Here is a 23,567-nt window from a genome sequence, read left to right as displayed (position 1 = left end):
CGTGGTCCTATAGAGGGGCACCCGCCCTAGACCGGTGGACAATGGACCCACAACTGTGGCACTCACACAAACCACACACACGCACCCAACCACAAGCTAGGACTCGATGCCCCAACGTCCAAGACTTGAACCCGTACCTTGCCCAACACTCAGACCACTAGGCCAAAGCCTTGGAGACTGATTTATTTTCCTTTAAGGACAACAATGAGCATAACGAAAGGACCTCATCATAAGATTCAAAAATTGCTTGTGGCATCAAGGGGCTCATCATTATCATATACATGCTTCAAAACTAGGATTCAAGTCCATGGATGCTTTTCCCTTTACCATGTTTACAATGGACTTCAACACATTTTCTTTGAAAAGGAATAAACAAAGAGGTTTTGGATTACCTTTAAAAAGTAAAGTTGGCCTCATTAGATATTTTTTCCAATCAAAATTTGTTTCATGAGAATTTTGTATTTATTGATATCATAGAAGAAGGCTAAAACGAGCTAATATATCTCATAAGAGAATATATCCAATCTTACAAATTGATTTTTTTATAAAACAAGTGAGAACAAAGGCAAGGAAGGAGTTTGTAAGCGCCTTTAAACAAAACAATGAGTACATGAGATATTTTTTTAAAAACATTAAGCAAGCAAAGCTACGCTTATGTTCTCATCAGTACCCAAGCAGAAGCTGGTTTGGAAAGATTCTAGAATCTCTAAGGTAAACCTTTGGATACAAACTATATACAAGCTTGTCTCCTCATCATCAGTTTTAAGAGAAGCTGCTGAAGCTTGTAGAAAAGCTTCATCTGCCTTGTCCAAGACCATTGATCTCTCACCTTATGCTGCCAGACCACTTCAGACCCCATCGTGAGCACCACAAGTTCTCAGGTTTTGCTCTCTTCCTCAACGGAAAAGGTAGTGTCCTTCCCAACCTGCCCTAGCAGTGGGAAAGTTTCATCTTCCTCAAATTCCATCCCTGCACTCCTTTCATGCTGACAATTAATTACATCACAATCATAGCATTGTCAACTTGTCAATGAGAATTGATATTCAATCCGCATCATGTGCATCCTGCCCCACCTTACAGAATCCCATGGATTCATCCAAACATTTAATTCAACAGAAATCTTGAAGCAAGCATGCTCACACATCTTCTCTCCCTTTGATACTTGAGTATTGCGATCATACTTTTAAGGCCCAAACTAGTAACATAATTCCTTGTGCTTCAAATTAAGTTCCAACTCAAGCACCATCCACAATCTTGCAATATGATGGTCCAAATGAACAACTCGCTTGCAATGCCGAACCCATTTAAAAAGTCCACATATGTATGGCATTGTGCAGACCACACCCCTTAAAACGGTCGAGAACTCCATATTACCCTTTCTGGTTTCAACCCAAGCATCGCTGCAAAGAAGCTCAGCAAACCACACATTCTGAATATGGTAGGGCAATCCTGGCTAACAGCACTCACCTCCACAGGGCCTACTCTGTGGCAATCTTCCCATATAACATTAAAAACTCACAGCACTCCCTCAGACTGTACGGTGTACTACGGCCTCCTCTAGACTCAGCTCAATCCTTGTATGTGCTGTTGTGGAACCTACTTGGCTCATGCTCACTACTTGGATAGGCAGAGAAAGGTGTCTTGTGAATGCTCAACATATGTTGATTTTTTTTGAAGTTGTAAAACACATTAATCAGGCTTTTTTTTTAAAATCAAGGAAGCAATGTCTATGCCCCAAAAGCTCAAAAGTGATGAGAGCCTTTTTGAGCTTTCATCTTGTGATATGTGGAATGACTTTCTTTATGGTCTAATAATCCATAAAATGCTTACATCATGTCAGCTTTGAATTTGATGTGTCACTGTCCAACTTCTTTGGGAGCCATCGTTTCACCTCAACCTCTTGAACAGAAAATAAATCAAGGCACCTAAATTTGCTGTCATCAAGTTCTCTTGAGATGATATGCAGAATCAGCAACGTCTACAACAAAAAATACAGAGAAACATAGAACAGATAGTGTTCATTTATTGACATAGTGCAAACAACAGAGCAAAGCTGACTTCCTATTTTGAGATAGCCCATACCTAGAGCAAGTTAACTTACTTACCTTAGCAACACTGCCACAAAGTCGGATCATGCCTTGCAAGTGACTCCAGGAACTCAATTGCAACAGTTCCTCCCTTTCTGGCACTACATGCACAGCATACCTACAAAATTGCATTTTAGACAAAATCCCTCAAGCTGAAGTTTGATCACAAGTTCTACCACGAAGTTCACAAATCAAGGGAAACATTGCATACTCAGCATGCACTTGAGATGGATGATGTCTGTATGCCACAAAATCAGCTCCATACTGAAGTCCTGTCCGAACAATCCAATTTTTCATACGTAGATGGGAATAGGCTTTGTACTGATACAAGAAACCATATTTCCTCTCAAGCATTAACTGCCATAGGTCATCAACATTTAGACCCACTTCTCCCTGCCATTCAATCATTTCTTCCTCATCAGCATAAGTAGAGTACATCTGACACAATCATACCACAAGAATCTTTACCCATGCTTAAGATGTATAATCTGCTAAAACAGAACTGAAAAACCTTTGGCTCTCTTTTAACAATAACACAATGTGACTCAATCTGGAGATGCAAATTGTGCCATAGCCATAAGCTAGACTTGATTAAGTCATTTCAGAAGGATCTGTTTTTACGCCCAACAGAAAGGCGAAAACTTACATTGGTTCTTGGCATCAGTACAGCTCATATCAAATGAAAAAAGATGATTGGTGTAAGAGCTTTTCAGATTCAATGAAACGGCAACGTCCACTTCTCAAAGTTAAGATGCCTCAGAAGTACAAATCACCAACTCTGGAAGGTTCCAGGTTGCTTAATGTATTGGCACTTGTTAACTCATGCATATTATTCTTGCAGGGTGCAATGGATGGAATGGACTCACTCATAATATGCTTATTAATGCTGATGGACCAGAGTATTACGAGAGTACCATCATGGAAAGCAGCTTAAATGGAACTCTGCCACAGGTTGATCAACAGAGAATTTTACTTTTATCATATTTCGATTCAGTTGAGCAAAGGCAAATGAGACAGACATGCTGTACACATTTTCACATTCAACAAGAGGTGTTAAAAACATAAAACACTTGCCCAAAAGAAGACTGAGATATTCATGTTGAAATGAGGGAGTTTCTTACATAGGCAGCAGGAATAACACTCATAAGAACTTTCTGATCAAGGTATCTAGGCTGCTGAGGCTGCATCAGACCCTAGCAGCATGTACCATGTACAAAAACATCTAAGGCTGTCCAGTGACAATCATTGCAGAGTGGTTAAAACACTTTTTCCCTGGCACTCATTTCGTATATACAAAGGGAAAGGCTCATCATTGCTTAAAAGTGATACCCTAGTCATGCAGAACATAACTGGATCTTCCCCAGAGAAACAACAGCTTAAATATACATTTCAGAAGAGCTTTCACAGAGAAAGGACTCATCATTTCAACAATCCAGGTATCCTTTTTAACACAAAGGATGTACTTGTATTTTCCACTCTAGAAAAGCTCGCTTGGATGCTCCTCAATGCAGTAAAACCTCTTAAAAATAGTATGCTCCTCTGCCATGATCGGTCAGCCAACAAGGTATTCTTTCTATTCAGATATAAACTTCCACACGATATCCCTTCCTACACAAAATTTAAGGGTGCACCATGCACAAGTAGGTAAAGGGGATGCCATTGGCGTTCTTGACAAACAATGCTTACATCTCTGAATATGGCGAGGCCCTCATTTCTTTGTCTTTGTCAAGATTTATAGGGCCTGGTCCAGGTATACCAGTCTTGCTTTCTCCAATGACCCGTGGGAAGGCAAATTAACTCCTTGCTACTCTTCAAACTTTCATTTTAATGGCAGTAAAAATAGGCAGGCCAAATGATGTCACTGTTATAGTCTTCAATTAGGCCTCTCCTTCCAGAGCTGGCCCTGGCTCTTACCTCCACCACTCTGGCTGTAGGCAGCCTCCCTCACCATCCCCTGCTATCTCTGATCCCCTCCTCTTACTGTCCTCCAGCAGCTCCTTTTTGCCCCTCCTGATATCTGGCTCCCCCCCTTGCAAGCCCACAGCAGACACTGTTCATTTTGGTCCTTACCCCCTCATCGTCCTACATTTACTAGCCATTATCATTCATCATATCCCCCCCTCCATTTTTCCCTCCAAAAGTTTGGTATGCCCTCTCCCTCTCCCCCATCATTGGGAATACCTTTTCTTGGTTTTTATATCCCTTTTTTAGACCAGAAAACAACAAAAAAAACTTTCCAAAAACAGGGAAAGTGGCTCACAAGCCCAATCATAATATTATGAGATTGTGTCCAATGGCACTTGCAAAGCCATCTCAACTTTGGCACCAAAAGCTTCAAATACATGGAGGATCAGCTCAACATGAGGAACCACTCTATTTCCTCTTCTTTGACATATGCTCCAATGCCTTACCTTCCTTTTCAGACTCTCCCCCTTTGACACACTCACTTTGATTCACATTCTCACATTGCTCGCTCTCACTCTCCTATTTATGTTTCGCTTTTGTTTTCCTTAATTTTTCCCTCATCCTTCTCTACAGCCAGGTGTGCTCCATGCACCTATATGTCAAGAGAGCTTACCATGGTGGTGTCAAGAGAGCGGCTGCAAGTGATTATGGGGTCTAAGATGATTCGGAGTAAGCCCTCGGTTCCACATGAGATAGTACAGGCAGAGTTCGCCATCACTTCTCTACAGGTGGAGTCATCCAGACGACTAGCAGAGAGTGGAGCAAACAATGGTATGCCAGACACGGTATTCAGATGGACAAGCTCCCCCCTTTTGAGTACAGCATGGACAAAGCCCCTGAGTCGATCCCACGAGACAAGATTAACCGTATCATACGGTTAGATCTCCTCCAGCTCCATACATCTCGGACTTGGGAGGGGGGGAGGAGGGGGGGGGACCAGGAGCTCCCCACCAAGTACCAGTCCTGTCACGACCACTTCCTAAGAGTATCAGAGGAGGGATTCATCATCAGACCCCAGTATCTCGAGGACAGAGGAGTCTCTCATGCACTGAGGATCGCCATTGGATAGATGCGTGTTTCATCCCATCAGTTGAGGATTAAGACGGGGAGAGCAACATGCATACCCAAAGAGCAACGGATCTGTATGCTATGCACATTGCACACTGGGAGTGGTTGAGACAGAGGAGCATTTTCTATGTGCCTGCCCAACCTATTATAAGATATGGGGACAATACCATTACCTCTACCAAGAGAGGAGCCGCTTCGGCCCACCCTCATGACTGATCCACTTCCATGACCAGGTCCTACATTGGCCTATTTCTACTTGAGATGCACCGACACAGGGAGACTCTACTATGACAGATTAGAGAGCAGCAGGAGGGGACCAGATCACAAGGTATAGAGGCTGATAGAGCACAGCAACACGTCATAGCTTTTATAAATTTGAGTCAGCTCCAAGACGCAGTGGGATGGATGAGGAGGAGATAGCTGATATGCAGGCAGCTTGGATCACTGAGAGAGGGATGCAAAGACCACTTGCGGCACGAAGAGCGACTAGAGCACTCTATTGAGGTCCGGCCTATCACAAGTTTCCTCAGGGGAGACCGCCTCAGACGAGAGGTCACTCTGAACATAGCCCAATGGGTTCACATCGAGGACCACAGCCTCCCCTGCCACCACATCGTAAGATAGCCTGAGAGACAGATCCGATACATTTTCGCCGCTCACAGATGAGCCACCACGATGCCGAGCTTCGATTTTTGAATCCCAAAACTCAGTCTACTTCAACTAGTCTCTGATTTATATCAAATTTTTGCTCAAGCTATTGAGCTCTGTAGATCAGTTTAGCACTCAGGCCCTAGTGTGCCCTTTGCTCCAGCCCACTAAGGTTGTATGAGTTTTTCCTTTTTGGTGTACTTTGTACTTTGTCCCATATGCCCGCGAGGCCTCTCACGGACATTAATACGTCTTTCTTTCTTTCTTTCTCAGGCAGCAAGACCCCCCTGTTATAAGCCATTTATAACCTTTTTTAGAAGACCAATCCCTGTTGAGATCTGTGTTAGGACACGGGTAGGTTAAGAGTCAATTTGTCCGAGGGTATCGTTTTATCTTTTTATGGAACATCCCCATTTGCATCCAAATGATCTTTTGTTGGGACAATAGGTCAACTCCCACAAGCCAGCCCCCCAAATGAGGAGTGTCACTATTATGTCAGCCATAACCCTAGAACCATGCCGTGTGGTTATGGTGAGGTGGGAAACCAAGAAGGCTCAGCAATGCAGAGGTGGACACAAGAGTTTAGTGCCTAGGAATAAGTAGGCCTAGCATTAGAGAGGAATACCAAGAAGGGTTAGAAGATTAAGGTCTAGAGGTCCACATTGTATGCATTGGGCATGGGGGAGGATTCAAGATAGAAGTTCCATTATTGAAAGAAGGTCATGAGAAAGGGATCTCGCACAGAAAAAATGCTAAGACGGGAGCTCACGAGGGAATTCAAGGCTAGAAGACTAGATGCGCATAGCTCTCTTTGTTAGTCCTCAAAGCTAGAGATCAGCATATGAGACATTAAAAGCGCTCACTTGTTGATTGCACAAGGAGAGGACCCGTCGTGTTGTTTCTTCACAGTTGTAATCAAAACTTTTGTGGGAAAATTTGTTGAAAGAGAGTACTTGTGACGCCTGTGATGATTGAGCTTTGCCTTTTATTCCTAAAACATATTGCTACAGCTACAATTCGCTTAAGAACAAATGCACATGACTTTAGTCTGTACAACACCACCATGTGACAGTGGCAGCTAGACTTGGAAGGAGTTATTCACAAATTAAGAGCCACTACTCTTTATTGCCAGAGAACCCATGAGCTTCACGGACCAAAGGAATTCTACTACTAAGCTAGCATAATCCACACAAAGAGTTTTGGGCCATCTCACAATTATATACTTTAGGCAACACAGGAGGAAAAGCTTGAGATCTTTCTAATTGTCAGGCCACAAAACAGTCCGTCCACCTCCATAAGCCTTTAATTTGCCTCACAAACAAATTGTTGTTCTTGCTCTAGCGAGGAGAGAGATCATAATTGCCTCGTCATTCAACCAACTCAGTTTGTTGCTGCCCACTTTCATCACTTCCCAGCTACTGAGGGCTTCTAAGAAGCAAGAATAAAGGAATAAAGAAATAATGAAGCAAGAAAGAAACCAAAGTTTCAAAGGTACTAAGGCCCTCCCTCTTTCCAAGGTCCTAAGGTGCTTCGATTCTTTAGCCTTGGTGATTTTAAAACAAACGACTAGAGAGCTAAATTGTGGAAATCGAGCTCAAGGAAAGTGATTTCAACAAGCGGGATTGACAGGAAAGGTCGTGAAAAGAGTGAGTTGAATTTGAATTTGAATTCCAAGACCTCGAACAAATAACAGGGAAGTGGGCATTGCATTGTTCTCTCTTTAATAAAGCTGTTTGCTTTACGCTATCTAGAAAATTCTCATTTTTCTAATGATAGGTCAAGAGATATATAAAATGATTAGTGAATGTGAGGAAAGGGTGAGAAAACGAAAGGCCATTGTTGAAGAGGAAGCACATGAGGACACACACGAGCAAATGATGGATTTGGAGGATGTGGATTATGGTGATTACGGGATTCCGTACTCAAAATTCATAAAACTTAGAAACCCCAACGTAGAAACGGTTAGGTCTATTAATGACACATTAAAAACTCTAACCGAATCATCTCTTAGTTATTCAATTCTAAATCAGTAACTCCTATTATAGAATCACCGACTCTTTAAGTCAAATTGAGAGGTCTACCTCTCAACTTAATGAAGCCTCAAATATTCTTAAGGACTTAAACCACCAATGTACAATGGGGAACAAAACGAAAGAAACAAGGGCACCATAAACACGTTCTTGAAAAAGTAGCAAGACTTTCATCAACTCAAGAATAACCCTCCTAAAAACCAAGTCGTAGAAGCCAGTCTTTCCCTAGGAAACAAAGTGTATAAATGACGGATGAGCCTCAGGGACACCAATAGGATTCCAAAGTATTGGGCTGAGTTTTAGCAAGCTTTCCTAAAAGAATTTTTACCTGAAAATTAGTTGGAAAGGGCATGGGAAGCGTAGGGTACCTGTAGTATGGCAAAAATACTTCAGTCCAATACATAGCTAATTATAGGGAGGCCGTCCTAAAGTTAAAGGAAATCGATGAATTCTAGAAGATTAGAGGTTTCGTGAGGGGTTTAAAAGACTACAAGATTGAGGTGAGAAGAAAACTCCCAAAACCTTTGAAGAAACCATCGAGTATGCCCAAATCTATAATGATGCTACAGGAAAATCTAGAGCTGAAACTTCAGAACAAACTAGCTTTATACCGAGATTCAATAAATTTCTAAATTTGAAAAGAAGCGGCCAATTTGAGAAGGAGGTGTCTCAAGAAACCTCAAACACAAAGATATGTTCTTTTCAAAAAGAGAGGATTATGAGAAGGCCAAACAGGAAAATATTTGCTTTAAATGTTTAGGCAAAGATCATGTGGAACTGGCCTAAAAATAAACACGCGGGAATTAAAGCCCCAAATAAACCTCTACAAAAACAAGTAGATGCGGTGCAAATATTGTTGGAATAGGACTGGTCACCTCCCCACTTGTGAGCCCTATATGAGGAATGCATCAGGAAGCAGGGGGCAGCCACATGGGCCGCACATGGGCTGCCATGTGGGCAGTAGAGAGAGAAAGGATATACCTGGCAAATCAGCACAAGGAGGGGTCGGTGGAGGCCTGGGCTGAGTCGGCTGGAAGGGAGCAGAAAGCTGACCAGTTCAAGGGGGCATGCAGCCCTTTTATTCGGTGGAGGCCTGGGCTGAGTCGGCTGGAAGGGGGCAGAAAGCTGGCCAGTTCAAGGGGGCATGCACCCCTATAAAAGGGAGGCCTTTGGGCCTCATTCACTTCTCACTTGGAGCAGCCCTCAAGACAGCAGACAAGAGCAGTAGTTGGGCAACCTTGAGCCTACATTCAGGAGGAGAAGGTGACCCAAAAGAGCTGCAGACTGAGCTGGAGTGGCAGCCCACCTGGGCTGGCTTTCTGCACAGCAAGGTGGAAGAGATCCTTTGGACAAAGAGTCTACATACGCTCAATGGAGCACGTGAGCTCAGAGATCTAGAGGTGCCAAGCATATAGTAGGAGAACCTTTTTGGTATTGTATCTTGTCCAGTTTCTGGATAGACGGAAATATATAAGAGTTACTTCTATATTGCCTTTGAGCACAGTCTATTGGCTAGTTGGCACACACATGAATGGTTGTGAAGTAGACACGTTGGATGAAGCTTGATTCCATAGTGAAACACTTCCACGTGTCTGGAATTTTATTTTTCTAACATGGATCAAAGCCTTGACAGAAGTTCTCATGAAGTGGAGCTTGAAGGCAAGGACCTTGCCAAAGGACGACCTTGATTCATAGCTCAAAGGAATCAGCTTTGGTGTCTGAAAGATTGGTACCCCGGCGAGAGGCTTAGGTTTAGGTAGGCGCCTGAAGGTTTGTACCCAGGTGAGAAGCTCGGGTTCAGACAGGTGTACGGCACTCTAAAACCCTTTTTCTATTTCAATTCATTATCATGGCCAATAGATACCAGATTCCAAATTTTGGTGAGACAGGCAAGCTCGACAAGACCACCTACCCATTGTGGAAAATCAAGGTTTGGATCCACTTAATGTTGAGGGAATCGTGGGGGATTGTGAAAGGGACGGAGCTGATACCTTAGGCCACCCTAACTACTCCAGCCATATCAACCTTGGCGGCAGTGACAGCGCCAACAAACGCTATATATACGAAATGTGGAAGCCTTGGCTATCATTGTGGGTACGACGGCGGATATGTTTGTGCCAGGCCTGAGCTCCCAATCGCAAGCTCCATGAGCAGCCCCATTGAAGTGTCAGAAACATGGTGAAGGGAGAGAGAGAGAGAGTTAGGGTGTGAGGAAATAATGCTCAAATGAAGCCTTTCATTCATTCATCAAGTATGACAAGATAAGTGAAGTACAAGCCTTATATAGGCTACTCACTCATACACTAGCACCTAGTGCATATGGGATAAGTCGCATGATGACACGTGGCACTCACAAGTACTAGATCACCTAGTACTACACACCAACACTTCACACCAACACACTCTTTGACTATGATATCTCCAATACCCCCCTTCAGAGCAAAGAGTGTAAGACCCAACACCCAAAGAGTAGACCGATCCCCCCTCCACCGCAATACTGCAAAGAGCAAGTCCAACTATCCAACACCTCCCATGTGCGATGTGATAGTGCCTTCTCAGTCAGCTCGCGACCGGCAAGGGCAACCATCACTCGTCATCCCGCCTTACTCTGAACTGGGTGGGCAATATCATCAACCAAAGTAAAAGACAATACATTCATTTTTGGGGGACAACCTAGGGTAGAGTACCTCTTATTGACTCCAAATACATTCATTAGAGGGACAACTCAAGGCTGAGAACCTTTATTTGGTTCAAGACAAACACATAGCATCACTAATCATCATCTACCACCTCAAAGAGGGATAGATCATGTAATATAGCAGATAAAGCTTGCTTCTCAGGTCCAGTAGATGTGGCGTATATATTTTGGAGTTTGTCCAGTGTCTTCTTGGCTGAAGTAGTGAGGTCAAGATGACGAAGTAGTTTGTTAGCCAGCCTCAAACCAATAAGCGCCAGTGCCTTCTCATTCTTGTCATCCCAAGCTGATTGGTCTTCACCATGAGGATGAGGCTCCATGTGGGCAAACTGAGTTAAGAAATTTGCAGCACCAGATGAAGAACCAGCAAGTATGGCGGCTCGTCTAGGACTCCGAAACGAAAAAGTAGACTCCACGTATGCAAAAAGGGCAAATATAGGTGGCTAGCGGTGCTCCAAATACCAACCCTAATCAAAACACAGCAAGAATATGCTCCGAAGTACGAAAGGAGCCCTTGTGGTCAAGATAACTGGTCAAAATGCTGCAGGTGTGTAGGTGTTCCAAAGCACAACAGAAGGTCCGAAATCTGCAAAGCGTCTCAGCAAGGCAGCTCTAAATTGATGTAGCAGGTCACCAAGCTGAAAAACGGCTGCTGTGGGTGTGCTGGAGTGCTGGAAATAGCTCGAAAGTAGCTCTGTTTAAGGCAGTTATGCAGCAGCAGCTTAGAAACCCTGATTTTGGCAATGGAGAGCTCCAAAACGTCCTTGGGGAACCACATGTGCAGGTGCCTCTTGCAGGAACTGCCGACCAGCAAGCTATAAAGGCCATGAAGGCTGTGCACAGGCAGAAATGGAAGCAAACGGCCAAGGAGGCAGCTAGAGGCAGAAATAAGCAGGCTGGATAGGAGAGGCAGCTGATCAAAGTTAGGGTTTAGGGTTTGTTGGAGAAGACGATGACGTGGCAGGGCGGGCTTGTAAGAAAACAATATAACGTCTGTGCTCAACAGATAACAGGATCTCGTATGCAAGAGAGAAAAGCAGATAATATGGAGAATCAAAATTTTGATTACTGTAAAACTGATACAATAGATGGCGCTGCCTCCTAGCCGTGCGCTCCTGTGTGAGAAGCTTCGATGGCGTGCTGGAAACAGTAGAGGACGGAGGCTGGATGCTAAGGAATCAGGGTTGCTGTAGCTAGTGATAAAATGGGCTTCACGGGCTTGCTCTTATATAGCCACCAATCGTAGTCGGTTAGACCCAATTGGGTGACCGACCCAGTCCGCCCAAAACGGCCGACTGGGGGTCGGTCTCGAAATAGGCCACCGACCACACAATAGAACCGTGACGCAAAATAGAGCAACTGACCTACCATCACGGTTCGGCCCAGAGCCATCCGGGATCATTCGGGACTCCAAACGGGCCCCACAACCCGAGAGTGGGCTGTCCCGAAAAATGCTCTGTCTACCCTCAGTGCGGTCGCTCATGGGATGCCTTCCCGCACTTGCATGTAGCCTAGTTGACAGTGTGCCAACTCTATCTGAAGCCGTCCAACCATCAAGCCACACATGGCCCCCATCTGGTGTCCAAACCAGGACCTACCGGATAACCGAGCTACTCAAATGCCTTCTCCTCATATGGGGGGCTTACAAGTAGAGTTAGATGGTTCCCGCGTAGTTATACGAGAGTGGAGCATTGATATCTAACACCCCTCCTCAATGTCCACCCGCAAGTGAACTTACTTTTTCGGCCCAATGCCAAGTCGATGAAGATGCCTCTCCAGCAAGTCTCTTCCAAGAGCCTTCGTGAAGATGTCTGCAGCATTCTTTGTAGTCGGACAGTACACCAAGTCGACCTCTCCATCCATGATGAGCTCGCGTACAAAGTGATATTGAATCTCAATGTGTTTTGTGCGAGCATGGAAATCGCCATGCAACTCTGATTGTCACATGATAACTACGTAGGCTTGTTCTACACTACACCCATGTCCCCTAAAATCCTCTTCAACCACACTGCCTCACAAGAAGCAAAACATGCTGATTTGTACTCAGTCTCGATAGAAGAAAGAGCAACTGTGGGTTGCTTCTTGCTGACCCATGACACAGCTCCAGATCCAAGTGAAACAGTAACCTATCACTGATCTCCTGCTGTCCACGTCTCCTGCCCAATCCGAGTCACAGAATCCCGTCAAGATATTGCCCTTGGTATAGGTGATGCCATAATCAAGTGTGCCTTTGATGTATTTCAGCACCCGCATCCCTGCCCTCTAATGGTTCTCCCGAGGCTTATTGAAAAACCTGCTTAGTACACCAGTCGCAAAGCTGATGTCCGGCCGCGTGTTGCACAAGTAAATCAAGCTGTCCACAAGCCTTCTGTACTTCGCTTCGTCCACCAGTGGTGATGAATCCTCGTTTGAGAGCTTCACGTCAACCTCCATAGGGGGTGCCAACTATCTTGCACTCAGCCATGCCAAATGCCTTCAGTATCTCTCCAGCATACTTCAGCTGTGAGATGAAGATCTGTTTTGGCTCTTGCCAAACTTCAATCCCCAAACAGAAATGCATCAGTCCGAGGTCTGTCATTTCAAACTCTCTTCCTAGCAAATGCTTTGTCTACGAGATCTTCTCTTCATGGTTCCCTGTTATGACAAGGTCGTCCACATAAAGGACCACGATCATACACTTGCCTCCTTCTCTGTAGATATACAAATTTGCATCAGATGGGCTCGTCCTGAACCCGTTTTACAGAAAGTAGGCATCAATCTGCTGGTACCACGCTCGTGGGACCTGTTTCAACCCGTAAAGTGCCTTCTTCAGTTTACAGACTTTACCTGTTGAACCGGGGATCACAAAACCTGGTGGTTGTTCCACGTATACCTCCTCCTTGAGATCTCCATTCAGAAAGGCGGATTTTACATCTATCTGAAACACGAGCCAACTTCCCTGGGCTGCTAAAGCCAAAACACTGCGAATTGTGGTTAGTCGAGCTGTGAGAGCAAAAGTATCCTGATAATCAAAACCATGTACCTGTGCGAATCCTTTTGCCACGAGTCGAGCCTTATACTTATCCAACGTGCCGTCGGACTTGTACTTGATCTTGTACACTCACTTGGTGCCGATTACCTTGCGTTTTGGTGGTCGATCCACAAGGTCCCAAGTGTTATTCTTCATTATGGAGCCATACTCCGACTGCATAGCCTCCATCCACCTATCATCACCCTGTGCCTCTTCAAGACACTTGGGTTCGTCAGCACGGATCACCTCTGTCATCAAAGCGTAGTTGACCAAGTGTTCATGCGTCCTTCTTTGCTCCTCTAATCTCTTGGACGGGCGGTGTTCGGATGGTTCCTCCTCAATGGCTAGAGGTTCTCTGCCGTCCAAAAGCTGCTTTACCCACTTCGGGAATAACCATTGCCGTTGTGGTTCTGCAGACTCTTCTTCCTCTTCTTTATCTTGAATCTTCCCAAGCACCGTTGGGGGAGTTCGGTCTGCTGTTGGTGATTGTACTGGATGGATATCCTGGTCCTGGTTGTCTGGGAAGGAAGCATCCTTCTCCAATTGATGCGGCTGTTCTGAGAAGACCACATCGCGACTTACTATTACCTTCTTGGTAACAGGATTATAGAGACGGTAATCCTTCACCTCTTCACTGTAGCCCAAGAAAATACACTTCTGGCTCTTCGGTTCCCATTTGGTCCTGTTAGCATCAAGGACATGCACAAAACAGTCACATAAAGAACATAAAGAACATCGGACAACTGTTTTACAACTCCATCTGACTTGAGAGCAATCGTACCTTTTCCTTTTGCTGGACATTTTGCATCATTGCCGACTGCTACCAAGATGTCATTTCCTACCGGATATAGAGAGGTATACCAATCCTTCCGACTGGTCATGTGGCGCGATGCACCACTGTCAATAATCCAAGGTTCTTCCACAGGTACATGAACTGCCTCCGTGCAAATCTCCTCAATTGCTACGAACAGCTCTACTGGTACTGCCTGCGCGCTGTTGCTGGACTCTTTCTTTACTCCGTTCTTCTCATCTGCAATCTTCTTTCGGCACTCATTCTGCTTGTGCCCTGCCTTGTTGCAATAGAAGCACTTGATCTTCTTCTTTTTCTTTTTATCATCAGAAGAAGATGGGTTACCAGAGTCCTTACCCTTACCTTTCTTTGATCTAGCCGAGAAAGCCGAATCTTCTCCAGTCCTCGTCTTTTGATGCATCTCCTCCTCCAGAAGCATTGCGCTGAAATCCTCAAAGTTGAGGGATGGATTTCTGTTCTGCGTATTCAACGCCGTAACAAGACCATCGTACTTTGATGGGAGAATCCGTATGCACCTTCGTGCTAGATTCTCACTGGTGATGGTGATGCCAATCGCAGTCATCTGATCGCGCAGATTCTTCACCCTGGTGATGAACTTCTCTGCCGCTTTAGACTTAGACAGTTTCTCGTTCGCGAGTTGAGTCTCTAGATTTTGAATCCGCGTCTGATTCGTGGTCTCGTACTGATTTTTCAAGACCGTCCATGCCTCCTCCGATGTGGTGACATGTTGAATTAACGCCATGACAGAATCACTTACACTGCAGACAATAGAACACAACGCATCTGCATTTCTTCTTGTCCACGCGAGAATCTCATCCGCAATTGGTACTATCTGTTGTGCTGCATTGGCTGGATTCGGTCTCGCAACCGGCTTCAGGTCCACCCCACTAGCAGTATCCCAAAGCTCGTATGCGCTTAGAATGGTCTTCATCTTGAACTTCCAGAGTGGATAGTTAGTGCCGTCCAACTTTTCGCTTTCGCCGAACGGTGGGATTCGCAATCTTGCGGGCTGGGCCATCTCTCATAATCTGCTCGCAAACAGAAACACACTACCAAATCTTTTTGCTAGAGCCCAAGCCATGATACCATGTAAGAAAACAATATAACGTCTGTGCTCAACAGATAACAGGATCTCGTATGCAAGAGAGAAAAGCAGATAGTATGGAGAATCAAAATTTTGATTACTGTAAAACTAATACAATAGATGGCGCTGCCTCCCAGCCGTGCGCTCCTGTGTGAGAAGCTTCGATGGCGTGCTGGAAACAGTAGAGGACGGAGGCTGGATGCTAAGGAATCAGGGTTGCTGTAGCCAGTGATAAAATGGGCTTCACGGGCTTGCTCTTATATAGCCACCAGTCGTAGTCTGTTAGACCTAATTGGGTGACCGACCCAGTCCGCCCAAAACGGCCGACTAGGGATTAGTCTCGAAATAGGCCACCGACCACACGATAGAACCGTGGCGCAAAATAGAGCAACTAGCCTACGGTCATCGTTCGGTCCAAAGCCATCCGGGATCATTCAAGGCTCCAAACGGGCCCCGCAACCCGAGAGTGGACTGCCCCGAGAAATGCTCCATCTACCCTCAATGCGGACAGTCATGGGATGCCTTCCCGCACTTACATGTAGCCTAGTTGGCAGTGTGCCAACTCTATCTGAAGCCGTCCAGCCATCAAGCCACACATGGCCCCCATCTGGTGTCCAAACCAGGACCTACCGGATAACCGAGCTACTCAAATGCCTTCTCCTCATATGGGAGGCTTACAAGTAGAGTTAGCTGGTTCCCGCGTAGTTACGCGTAGTTACACGAGAGTGGAGCATTGATATCTAACAGGGCTAGGGCAAGATTAACTTGGCTCTGATACCATGTTAGAAACACGGTGAAGGGAGAGAGAGAGAGAGAGTTAGGGTGTGAGGAAATAATGCTCAAATGAAGACATGAAGAAGGCTTTCATTCATTCATCAAGTATGACAAGATAAGTGAAGTACAAGCCTTGTACAAGCCTTATATAGGCTACTCACTCACACACTAGCACCTAGTGCATATGGGATAAGTCCCATGATGACACGTGGCACTCACACAAGACTCACACATAGACTAGTACTAGATCACCTAGTACTACACACCAACACTTCACACCAACACACTCTGTGACTATGATATCTCCAACATGGAGTGCAGCACCATGGCAGTCCCAAAGGACTGATCAGTCTTGCATATGGGCTCTAATAAAAGCAAGAAGGAACTCTGTCATGCTGCTCACATGCAGCCAATTTGCTGCCCATGTGGCAGTCTGTTCATCTCTCTTCTATACCTGCAGGTGTCACTCCCTGTCACTGATACGTGAACTATGTGCATCTAATCCACCAAGCCTCGGATTCCCTCGTGAGCTCCCGTCTCAGGTTCTTTCCATGTGAGATCCCTTTCTTGCGACCTTTTGATAATGCAACTCCTTTTATTTGGAATTTTCCCCCATGCTCAATGCATCCCATGTGGACCTCTTGGAATGCCAAGTGTCCTCCAAAGGACCTTAATCTTTTAACCCTTCTTGGCGCCCCTCTCTAATGCTAGGCCTACTTATTTCTAGGCACTAACTCTTGTGTCCACCATTGCATTGTCAAGCCCTCTTGGTTTCCCGCCTCACCATAGTCACATGGTGCAGTTCCAGGATTATGGTTGACACACTCCCTTACCCTTAAGAATGGTTTAGTCCTCCAAAACTAAATTGGTAAACCCCTAATGAAGATTGCTTACCCTTTCCCATGTTGAAGTCTTTTCAGGTCTATTAGAGACATTCTTGATATATCGTACGTATCGTTCTTTTTTCTTATCTATCTAAAGTTTTTGCTGGTTCATATGGTAAAGTAGCAGGGTCAATGAGTTCAACTAGGGCTTTGTTTCGAATGAGATTGTCCTCATCTCCTAACTTTCTTTTTAGCCTAATACAATAAAAACTAGATGGACTCTACATCCATCTAGTAACGCTTATTTGTAAGCAAGTTCTCCAATTCTCTTAAGTATTATAAATCGTCCACAATACCTAGGAGACAACTCTGGAAATTTATTTGTCTTTAGGGATTTTGAAGATTCAGACACCCTAAGATAGACTTTCTCGTTTACTTCAAACTCCAACCTTCTACCGTGTGGGTTTGCATAATTTCTTGCTTTATATTGAGCCTTTCTAATGCATCTTTAGCTAATTTAAGCATTTGATTCATATCCTCAAGAAGTCTTTGGCTGCTTGGATCTTTTCTTTTTTCGAGTCCCACCGCAAATCCATACATCATCATGAATGGACTAAAATCTGTAGTTGAATGCTGGGCACTGTTATATGCAAATTCTGATGTTCCCAATTAGTTTTCCTTTTATGTACATATGCTCGAAGCAATCTTCAATGACTTGATTGACCCTTTCAATTTGACCGTCACTCTGAGGATGATCCGCAGTGCTCATATTCAAAGTAGTTTCCAACCTCATAAACATATCTCTCCAAGAATGGCTGTTAAATTTGCTACCCGGTCACTAATAAAACCGGCTAGTAGCCCACACAATCTATAGATATGCGCCATAAATAGCTTTGCTAATTTTGGAGTTTGAACCTCTTTATTGGTTGGAATAAATTGAGCCATCTAGGACAACCGATCCACAATTACCACACAGAGTCGTGCCCCGCCTGTGCCCTAAGTAATCTAACAATAAAATCCATGGAGTAGCTTTCCCATTTGCCAGACAGATCTCCAAGGGGTGTAGAATCTTAAGGCGTTCGGCCTTTTTGACCTGGCATTTTTGGCACTTTAGTACATAATCTTAGACGTCCTTATCCATCCCAAACCAAAAGAATTGTCTTTTCAGAAGCACATACGTCTTTTGAATTCTCGGGTGTGGAGCACTCGGACTATCATGACACTCAAACAATTTGGCACCTAATGTCATTATTATCCTTGATTTGTTGGATTTCTCATAAATTCTTTTATGTATTCGGAAAAGTGAGGATCAAACTCTTTTAAGGGCTCCATGAAATTATGAGTGAAACTCAGTTCATTAACCGTTGGCATTTGGCTTAGGGAATCTACTACCACATTAAACTTCCCCTTCTGATATGTCAATTGGATGTCAAACTATTGCATTATTTCAGCCCACCTAGCTTTTCTTCCTTGAAGCTTTGGCTAATTGCATACCCACTCATTGTTTTCTTGATAAAGATGGTCACAAACTTGACAACATACAATAGTGCCTTCATTTCTTTAAAGCATAAAATATAGCATACAGTGCCTTCTCATATCTCGAGTAATTCTATTGGGCACGGTCTAATTTTTTGCTTTCAAAGGCCGCTAGTCGACCCTTTTGTAAAAGTACAGTCCCAACACCAAAATTACTGGCATCTGTTTCAACCACGAATTGCTAATTGAGATCCATTATCTCTAAGACTAGAGATGATGCTATAGCTACTTTTAACTTCTCAAAACTCTTCTTTTGAGATTCATTCCATATGATGATACTTCCCTTCCCCTTGAGCTAATCTGTCTTCGGAATAGCAATCTTAGCATAGTCTTGGATGAATCTCCTATAAAATCCAAACAAACCTAAGAATATCTGTGATTCTTCTAGGTTTGTCGGATGTGATCAGTCCAAAATGGCCCTTACCTTTTCGAGATCCATGCAAATTCCTTCTTGGGATATAATATGTCCCAAGTACTTTTTTTCTTTTGCAAAGAATACACACTTAGTTTTTGTAGGAAGAAGAGAGTAATTTAAGTAGTTGGAACACTTTTGTCAAATGTTTCATACGCTTTTTCCTCGTTTTATTATAGATAAGGATATCATCCAAGAATACTATAGCAAATTTTCCTAAATATGGCCTCAAGACCCTATTCATAAGTGTCATAAAAGTTGCTAGAGCATTTGTTAAACCAAATGGCAATACTCTAAATAAACAATGCCCATATATAGTATGAAATGATGTCTTAGGGATATGCTCTTCTCTAATTCGCCACTTTTGATATCTTGATCTTAAATCAAAATTTAGTAAAATATTTTTCCCTTGCAATATGTATGAGCTCAACAATGAGGTGAGAATCTTGGACCTCAAGACAGAGCTGTACGGCATGAGTATGGATGAAGGGGAATCCGTACACGAACACGTCACGAAGATGAACGTGGTGTGGGGTCAACTGGCGGGAGTTGGTTAAAGGACGAGCTCCACCAAGATGGCAAGGCTATTGCTGGAAATGCTCCCCTGGAGCTATGGTAGTTTTGTGACTACGATGACTGCAGGGCATAGGGTGGCGCCGGTGACTTTTGAGGAGCTAGTTCCATTACTGTTGCAGCAAGAAGCTCGAGAAAAGAAGTACAACGGTACGGATTAGTATGACAAAGTCCTCATAGCTCGGGACAAGAGCAAAGCCAAGGGCAAGGGTAAGCCCGGCAAAGGCAAGCTCAAAAATGACGACAAAGCGGACTCTTCAAATGAAGACAACAAGAAGAAGACAAAGAAAGAGAGAGAGTGCTTCTACTGCGATGAGATAAGACATTTTTGTAACATGACATTTTGTCACAGATTGCAAAAAGAAGAAGACTAATCAAAAGAAGAAGGGTGCCAGCTCAGAGTCAGTGGAGTCAGCTTAGGTGGCAGTAGGAGAACTTTTCTTGGTGGCCACTCCGTGTGCAGCCGCAGAGATTAGATATCTGGAACCCAGTGTGACTATCAGAATGTCAGACATTGAGGATTGGTCAAAAGAGGAGTTAGGATCCTTTGTGAAGGTGATGGACAGTGACGAGTGCCTGGAGTCATCTAGGTGCTTGGCTGGTGTTGCTAAAGCAGAGGGGGATTCTTCGACAGGACTTGAAGACTCAAGGTCAGACAGTGGCTGTGACGTAGAGGCGGACAACAATAAAGAACCATAGTTGTAGCTTCATAGTCTAGGTAGACTAGATTTGTGCCTGGGATATGATGTCTCGGGTATGGTGTTTGGTTGCAGACCTAGCCAAACAGACAAAGGATGGGTCGAAACAAACCTTGAGAGCTTGGTGCCTGGAGGACTTCAAGTTGTTCACTTATCATGAGGGGGACAGTTGGAGGATGCTAGTACCAAGAGAGCTGGAGTTTAGAGGCGGGTTCGTGACTGAAGGTTGTGGTACCATCACGTGCTACCAACGATGGACCTGTGTACCAAACTAGTGTGCGAAAGCGGAACCGGACCTGGCTGAGCAAGAGCCACTGGTCAAAAAGCCAGCAGAAGACTATCACGATACCAAAGTGTTCCAAAGGGCTACGACACGGCAGCTACTGGAGCATCTTCATCGACGGATTGGGATCAGGCCAATGTGGGTCGGTGAGAGGGGGTGTTGGAATAGGACTGGTCACCTCCCCACTTGTGAGCCCCCATATGAGGAGTGCATCGGGGGCATAGTAGGCCCGAAACATGTTTTGGGACAGCCCGAAACGTACGAAACGTTTCAAAAATGTTTCGGTTCTAAAACCCGCGCTCCCAAAAAACCCGCAATGTTCAAAAAACCCTAATTTGCCCTGATTTTGGAAAATCTGGTGTTGCATTGCATTTTTGCCGCCCATACATCAAAACACCGCCCGTACGTCACCCGTATGCTGAAATCGATCTTCATCCGTACATTTGCCTTTAGCCCGTCCAAGTGCAGCACGAAAATGAATCGTGATTCATGATTCTATGTATCTTTCTCAATTCTGAAATATGACCATTGATGCTTGAATCTACAATGGTGTGTTGTTAATTTTCTGATTTAGAAATTAGTAATACGTTTCAAGCATCCAATTTCAAGTTCTAAGTGACATATCAAATGTTTGTGCACTACGTTTCATGAGATTTTTTCAAGTATTGGACTTCTGGTGTCCGCCTTCTGAATATGCGAAAGCACCAGGCCCTGTGAAGGGCACGTCAGGCTGGAGCAGACCCCGGCAATTGGCTGGAGATATGGGTGTTATAGACCCCAAACACAGCCCCAGCCGCCCAGAGGAAGCCAGCCAGAAAGGGCTGTTAAGGTCAGCCAAGCAGAGTCCAAACTGAGGGGTTCGTCCATCTGGTCAGCCAGCCTCACAGAGGAGGTCAGTCCAAACCAGAGCAGGCCACCCACTTAAGAGGGCTTCCCTTCTCTATTTAGGCCCAAATGGGGGGCATTAGACACATTGCTTTGAGCAGTCAGGAACTGAATTCCAGCAGCCCCTACCTGCAAGCATAGAGCCCATTCGAGGAGCACAACACATTGTTTTGAGCAGTCAGGGACTGAATTCCAGTAAACCTACCTGCAAGTGTAGAGCCCATTCAAGGAGCAAAGGTGTTGAACAGTATGTTGTAGGCTCCTCCATCGTCCAAGAGGCACAGAGCAGCAGATAAGATCACACTAATCAGGCACCAATGAAGCAGTACCCTGCTGTTCACATCGTGTCAGTTGTAAAGCCTCTTTTGAACTGATCTTTTGGTCCTATAATATATTTATGGACATACTTCAACATGATTTGGTTACATATCTTGCTGTCTATCGTCAGATATATGCATTGGTGTAGATAATGCTTGTGTACATACATAAAGTAGGATATAGATCGGTGTGAGCTCTCAAGGGTATTATATTTTCCACTGCATGGTTTGTTTGGGCTTAGCTCAGCAAGCAAGGCCCTTTCGAAGTTAGATATAATATCTAACACTTTTTAGCCCTTAATATGCAGACTTTCAGTGGGCTCAGGCATGGCATTAGGCTAGCCTTTCCTAGGGCCGTTCAAAATTGTACTTTAGCTTCCTCTCAAGTCAAGTGTTTTGTGGGGAGGCTCTGGGTATGCCACCAAAATGCAACCACTGTGATGAGTGATGGAGTACCCAGTAGTTAACTCCGACAAATTACCTTTTTTCATCTACATTGAGCCAATTGATGAGTCTTCTTTCAATGGAGATTTCGAGCAGTCTTTACCAATGTTTGATTTGAACTCTTGAATATCAAGCGAGATAGCCATTTGTTCAAAATGCCCAAGAGGTCTCAAAAATCTACACAAAATAAAAGAGAAAACGAAAGAGAAGAAAAAAGAGGTAACAATTTTTTTTTTTTTAACAAAATGTATGTCTGGTTTAATCCAAGAACATGTCCAAACTCAAACCCCAAACTAAGATGGCACAAATCCCATAATAGCTAAGTGCTGAAGCTTGGGATAAACTCCATCTGTCACTCGTTAATATTATAGCTTTCCTAGCTCACGCAGATTGATCCCTTTCTTTAAGGTTTGAGGTATTCTGCAAGGTCGTATAAGGATTGGGCAACAAACCTGCTGGCCCTTGGGGTAGACTTCCAGACACTTTAGCTCGCAGCATAGAAAAAATGCCTCCTCCAAGCCAAGCTCAAACAACATTCTCTCTCCGAGTATGTCTTCCGGTATCTGTTCATCACCTAGGAAACGTCCATCTATGCCATAACGTTTAAAGAGTAAATTGAATAATACCGGCAGTAGATTATATGACAATGTACTATCATACAAGTTTTGCATTGCTGAATTTGAAGGTTTACACAAGCTTCAGCAACCAACATTTTACCTTAAAAGCAGTTTCAATCAAACCTATGTTTTTAAATTCTTGAGTTTGCATTTACTGTTGCAACATATGGAAAGAGAGCGAAGGAGATGGGAGTTACCACAAGATAGGGAAGCCCTAGGTGCCTCAAGAATAGGGCGCCCAAAGCAAGCACTGTTTAGCAAACCAGACTGTTGTGTATCAGCGCACACGATCACCGCTCGATGAGCAATGAGAGATTTCATCGGAGGTAAAGCCCGTAATCGTTCGTAGAGCTGAGAAATTGGATTCTCAAGCGTGTAATCCTGTGCATTTGAATGCTTCCATCGCGGCTCAGATGCCATGGCTTAATTTATCAAAGCTGCCGATATTCTGCAACAAACAGCAGCACATGTTATAACAAAAGCGAAGGGCTGTAGTCTCAGCAATGCTTTCTATGACGGTCGAGTTAAAAAAAAATATTGTGAAGCAGGGAAAATGTATAGAAATGATATAATTTATTTCCTAGAAAGAATCCCTACATGGAAGGAAAAAAATATCATTGCAAAACATTATGGTACTGAATTACTATAACACAGCGACGAATTGAGTACGACTAACTTGAATCCTATTAGCGAACCTTTTGCTACGTGGGTGATAAATCTCCGTTGTGAGCTTTTAGCTCTGTCTAGTAAATCAAACTTGCACATTCTGAGAGAACGAAACCCCATAGTACTAACTTCCCTCTTCT

At 44.2% G+C, this 23,567-nt stretch overlaps 2 protein-coding genes across 4 annotated transcripts in view; one reads left to right on the top strand and one right to left on the bottom strand.

The window, feature by feature from the left end:
* LOC147886474 (MOB kinase activator-like 1A) overlaps positions 1-3,446 on the top strand; it is a 23,887-nt gene extending 20,441 nt beyond the window's left edge. Inside the window, exon 2 of the mRNA XM_087395658.1 lies at positions 2,929-3,446. Within this exon, the coding sequence (XP_087251784.1) occupies positions 2,929-3,152 (224 nt within the window). The 3' untranslated portion in view covers positions 3,153-3,446. The remainder of the gene's footprint in view (positions 1-2,928) is intronic.
* Positions 883-23,567, bottom strand: LOC147886473 (tRNA-splicing endonuclease subunit Sen2-1-like). 3 transcript variants are annotated; one of them, XM_087395653.1, is made up of 6 exons: positions 23,457-23,567; positions 22,959-23,209; positions 22,597-22,733; positions 2,299-2,480; positions 2,106-2,205; positions 883-1,978 (listed from the first exon to the last, which is right to left on the bottom strand). In XM_087395653.1, the coding sequence occupies exons 2-6, from the start codon at positions 23,179-23,181 to the stop codon at positions 1,832-1,834; spliced, it is 789 nt and encodes a 262-aa protein (XP_087251779.1). In that variant the 5' UTR covers positions 23,182-23,209; positions 23,457-23,567; the 3' UTR covers positions 883-1,831. The 3 variants fall into 3 exon arrangements, with proteins under 3 accessions (XP_087251779.1, XP_087251782.1, XP_087251780.1); XM_087395656.1 differs by having other exon boundaries at positions 22,597-22,718; XM_087395654.1 differs by lacking the exon at positions 23,457-23,567 and adding an exon at positions 23,406-23,422.

The sequence above is a fragment of the Dipteris shenzhenensis genome, chromosome 24 (genome assembly GCF_047967505.1).
Source record: "Dipteris shenzhenensis isolate YYH24624 ecotype China chromosome 24, Dip_SZ_1.0, whole genome shotgun sequence".
NCBI lineage: Eukaryota > Viridiplantae > Streptophyta > Polypodiopsida > Gleicheniales > Dipteridaceae > Dipteris > Dipteris shenzhenensis.
The sequence above is the reverse complement of the archived record's forward strand: the minus strand, read 5'-3'. Positions and strand labels throughout refer to the sequence as shown.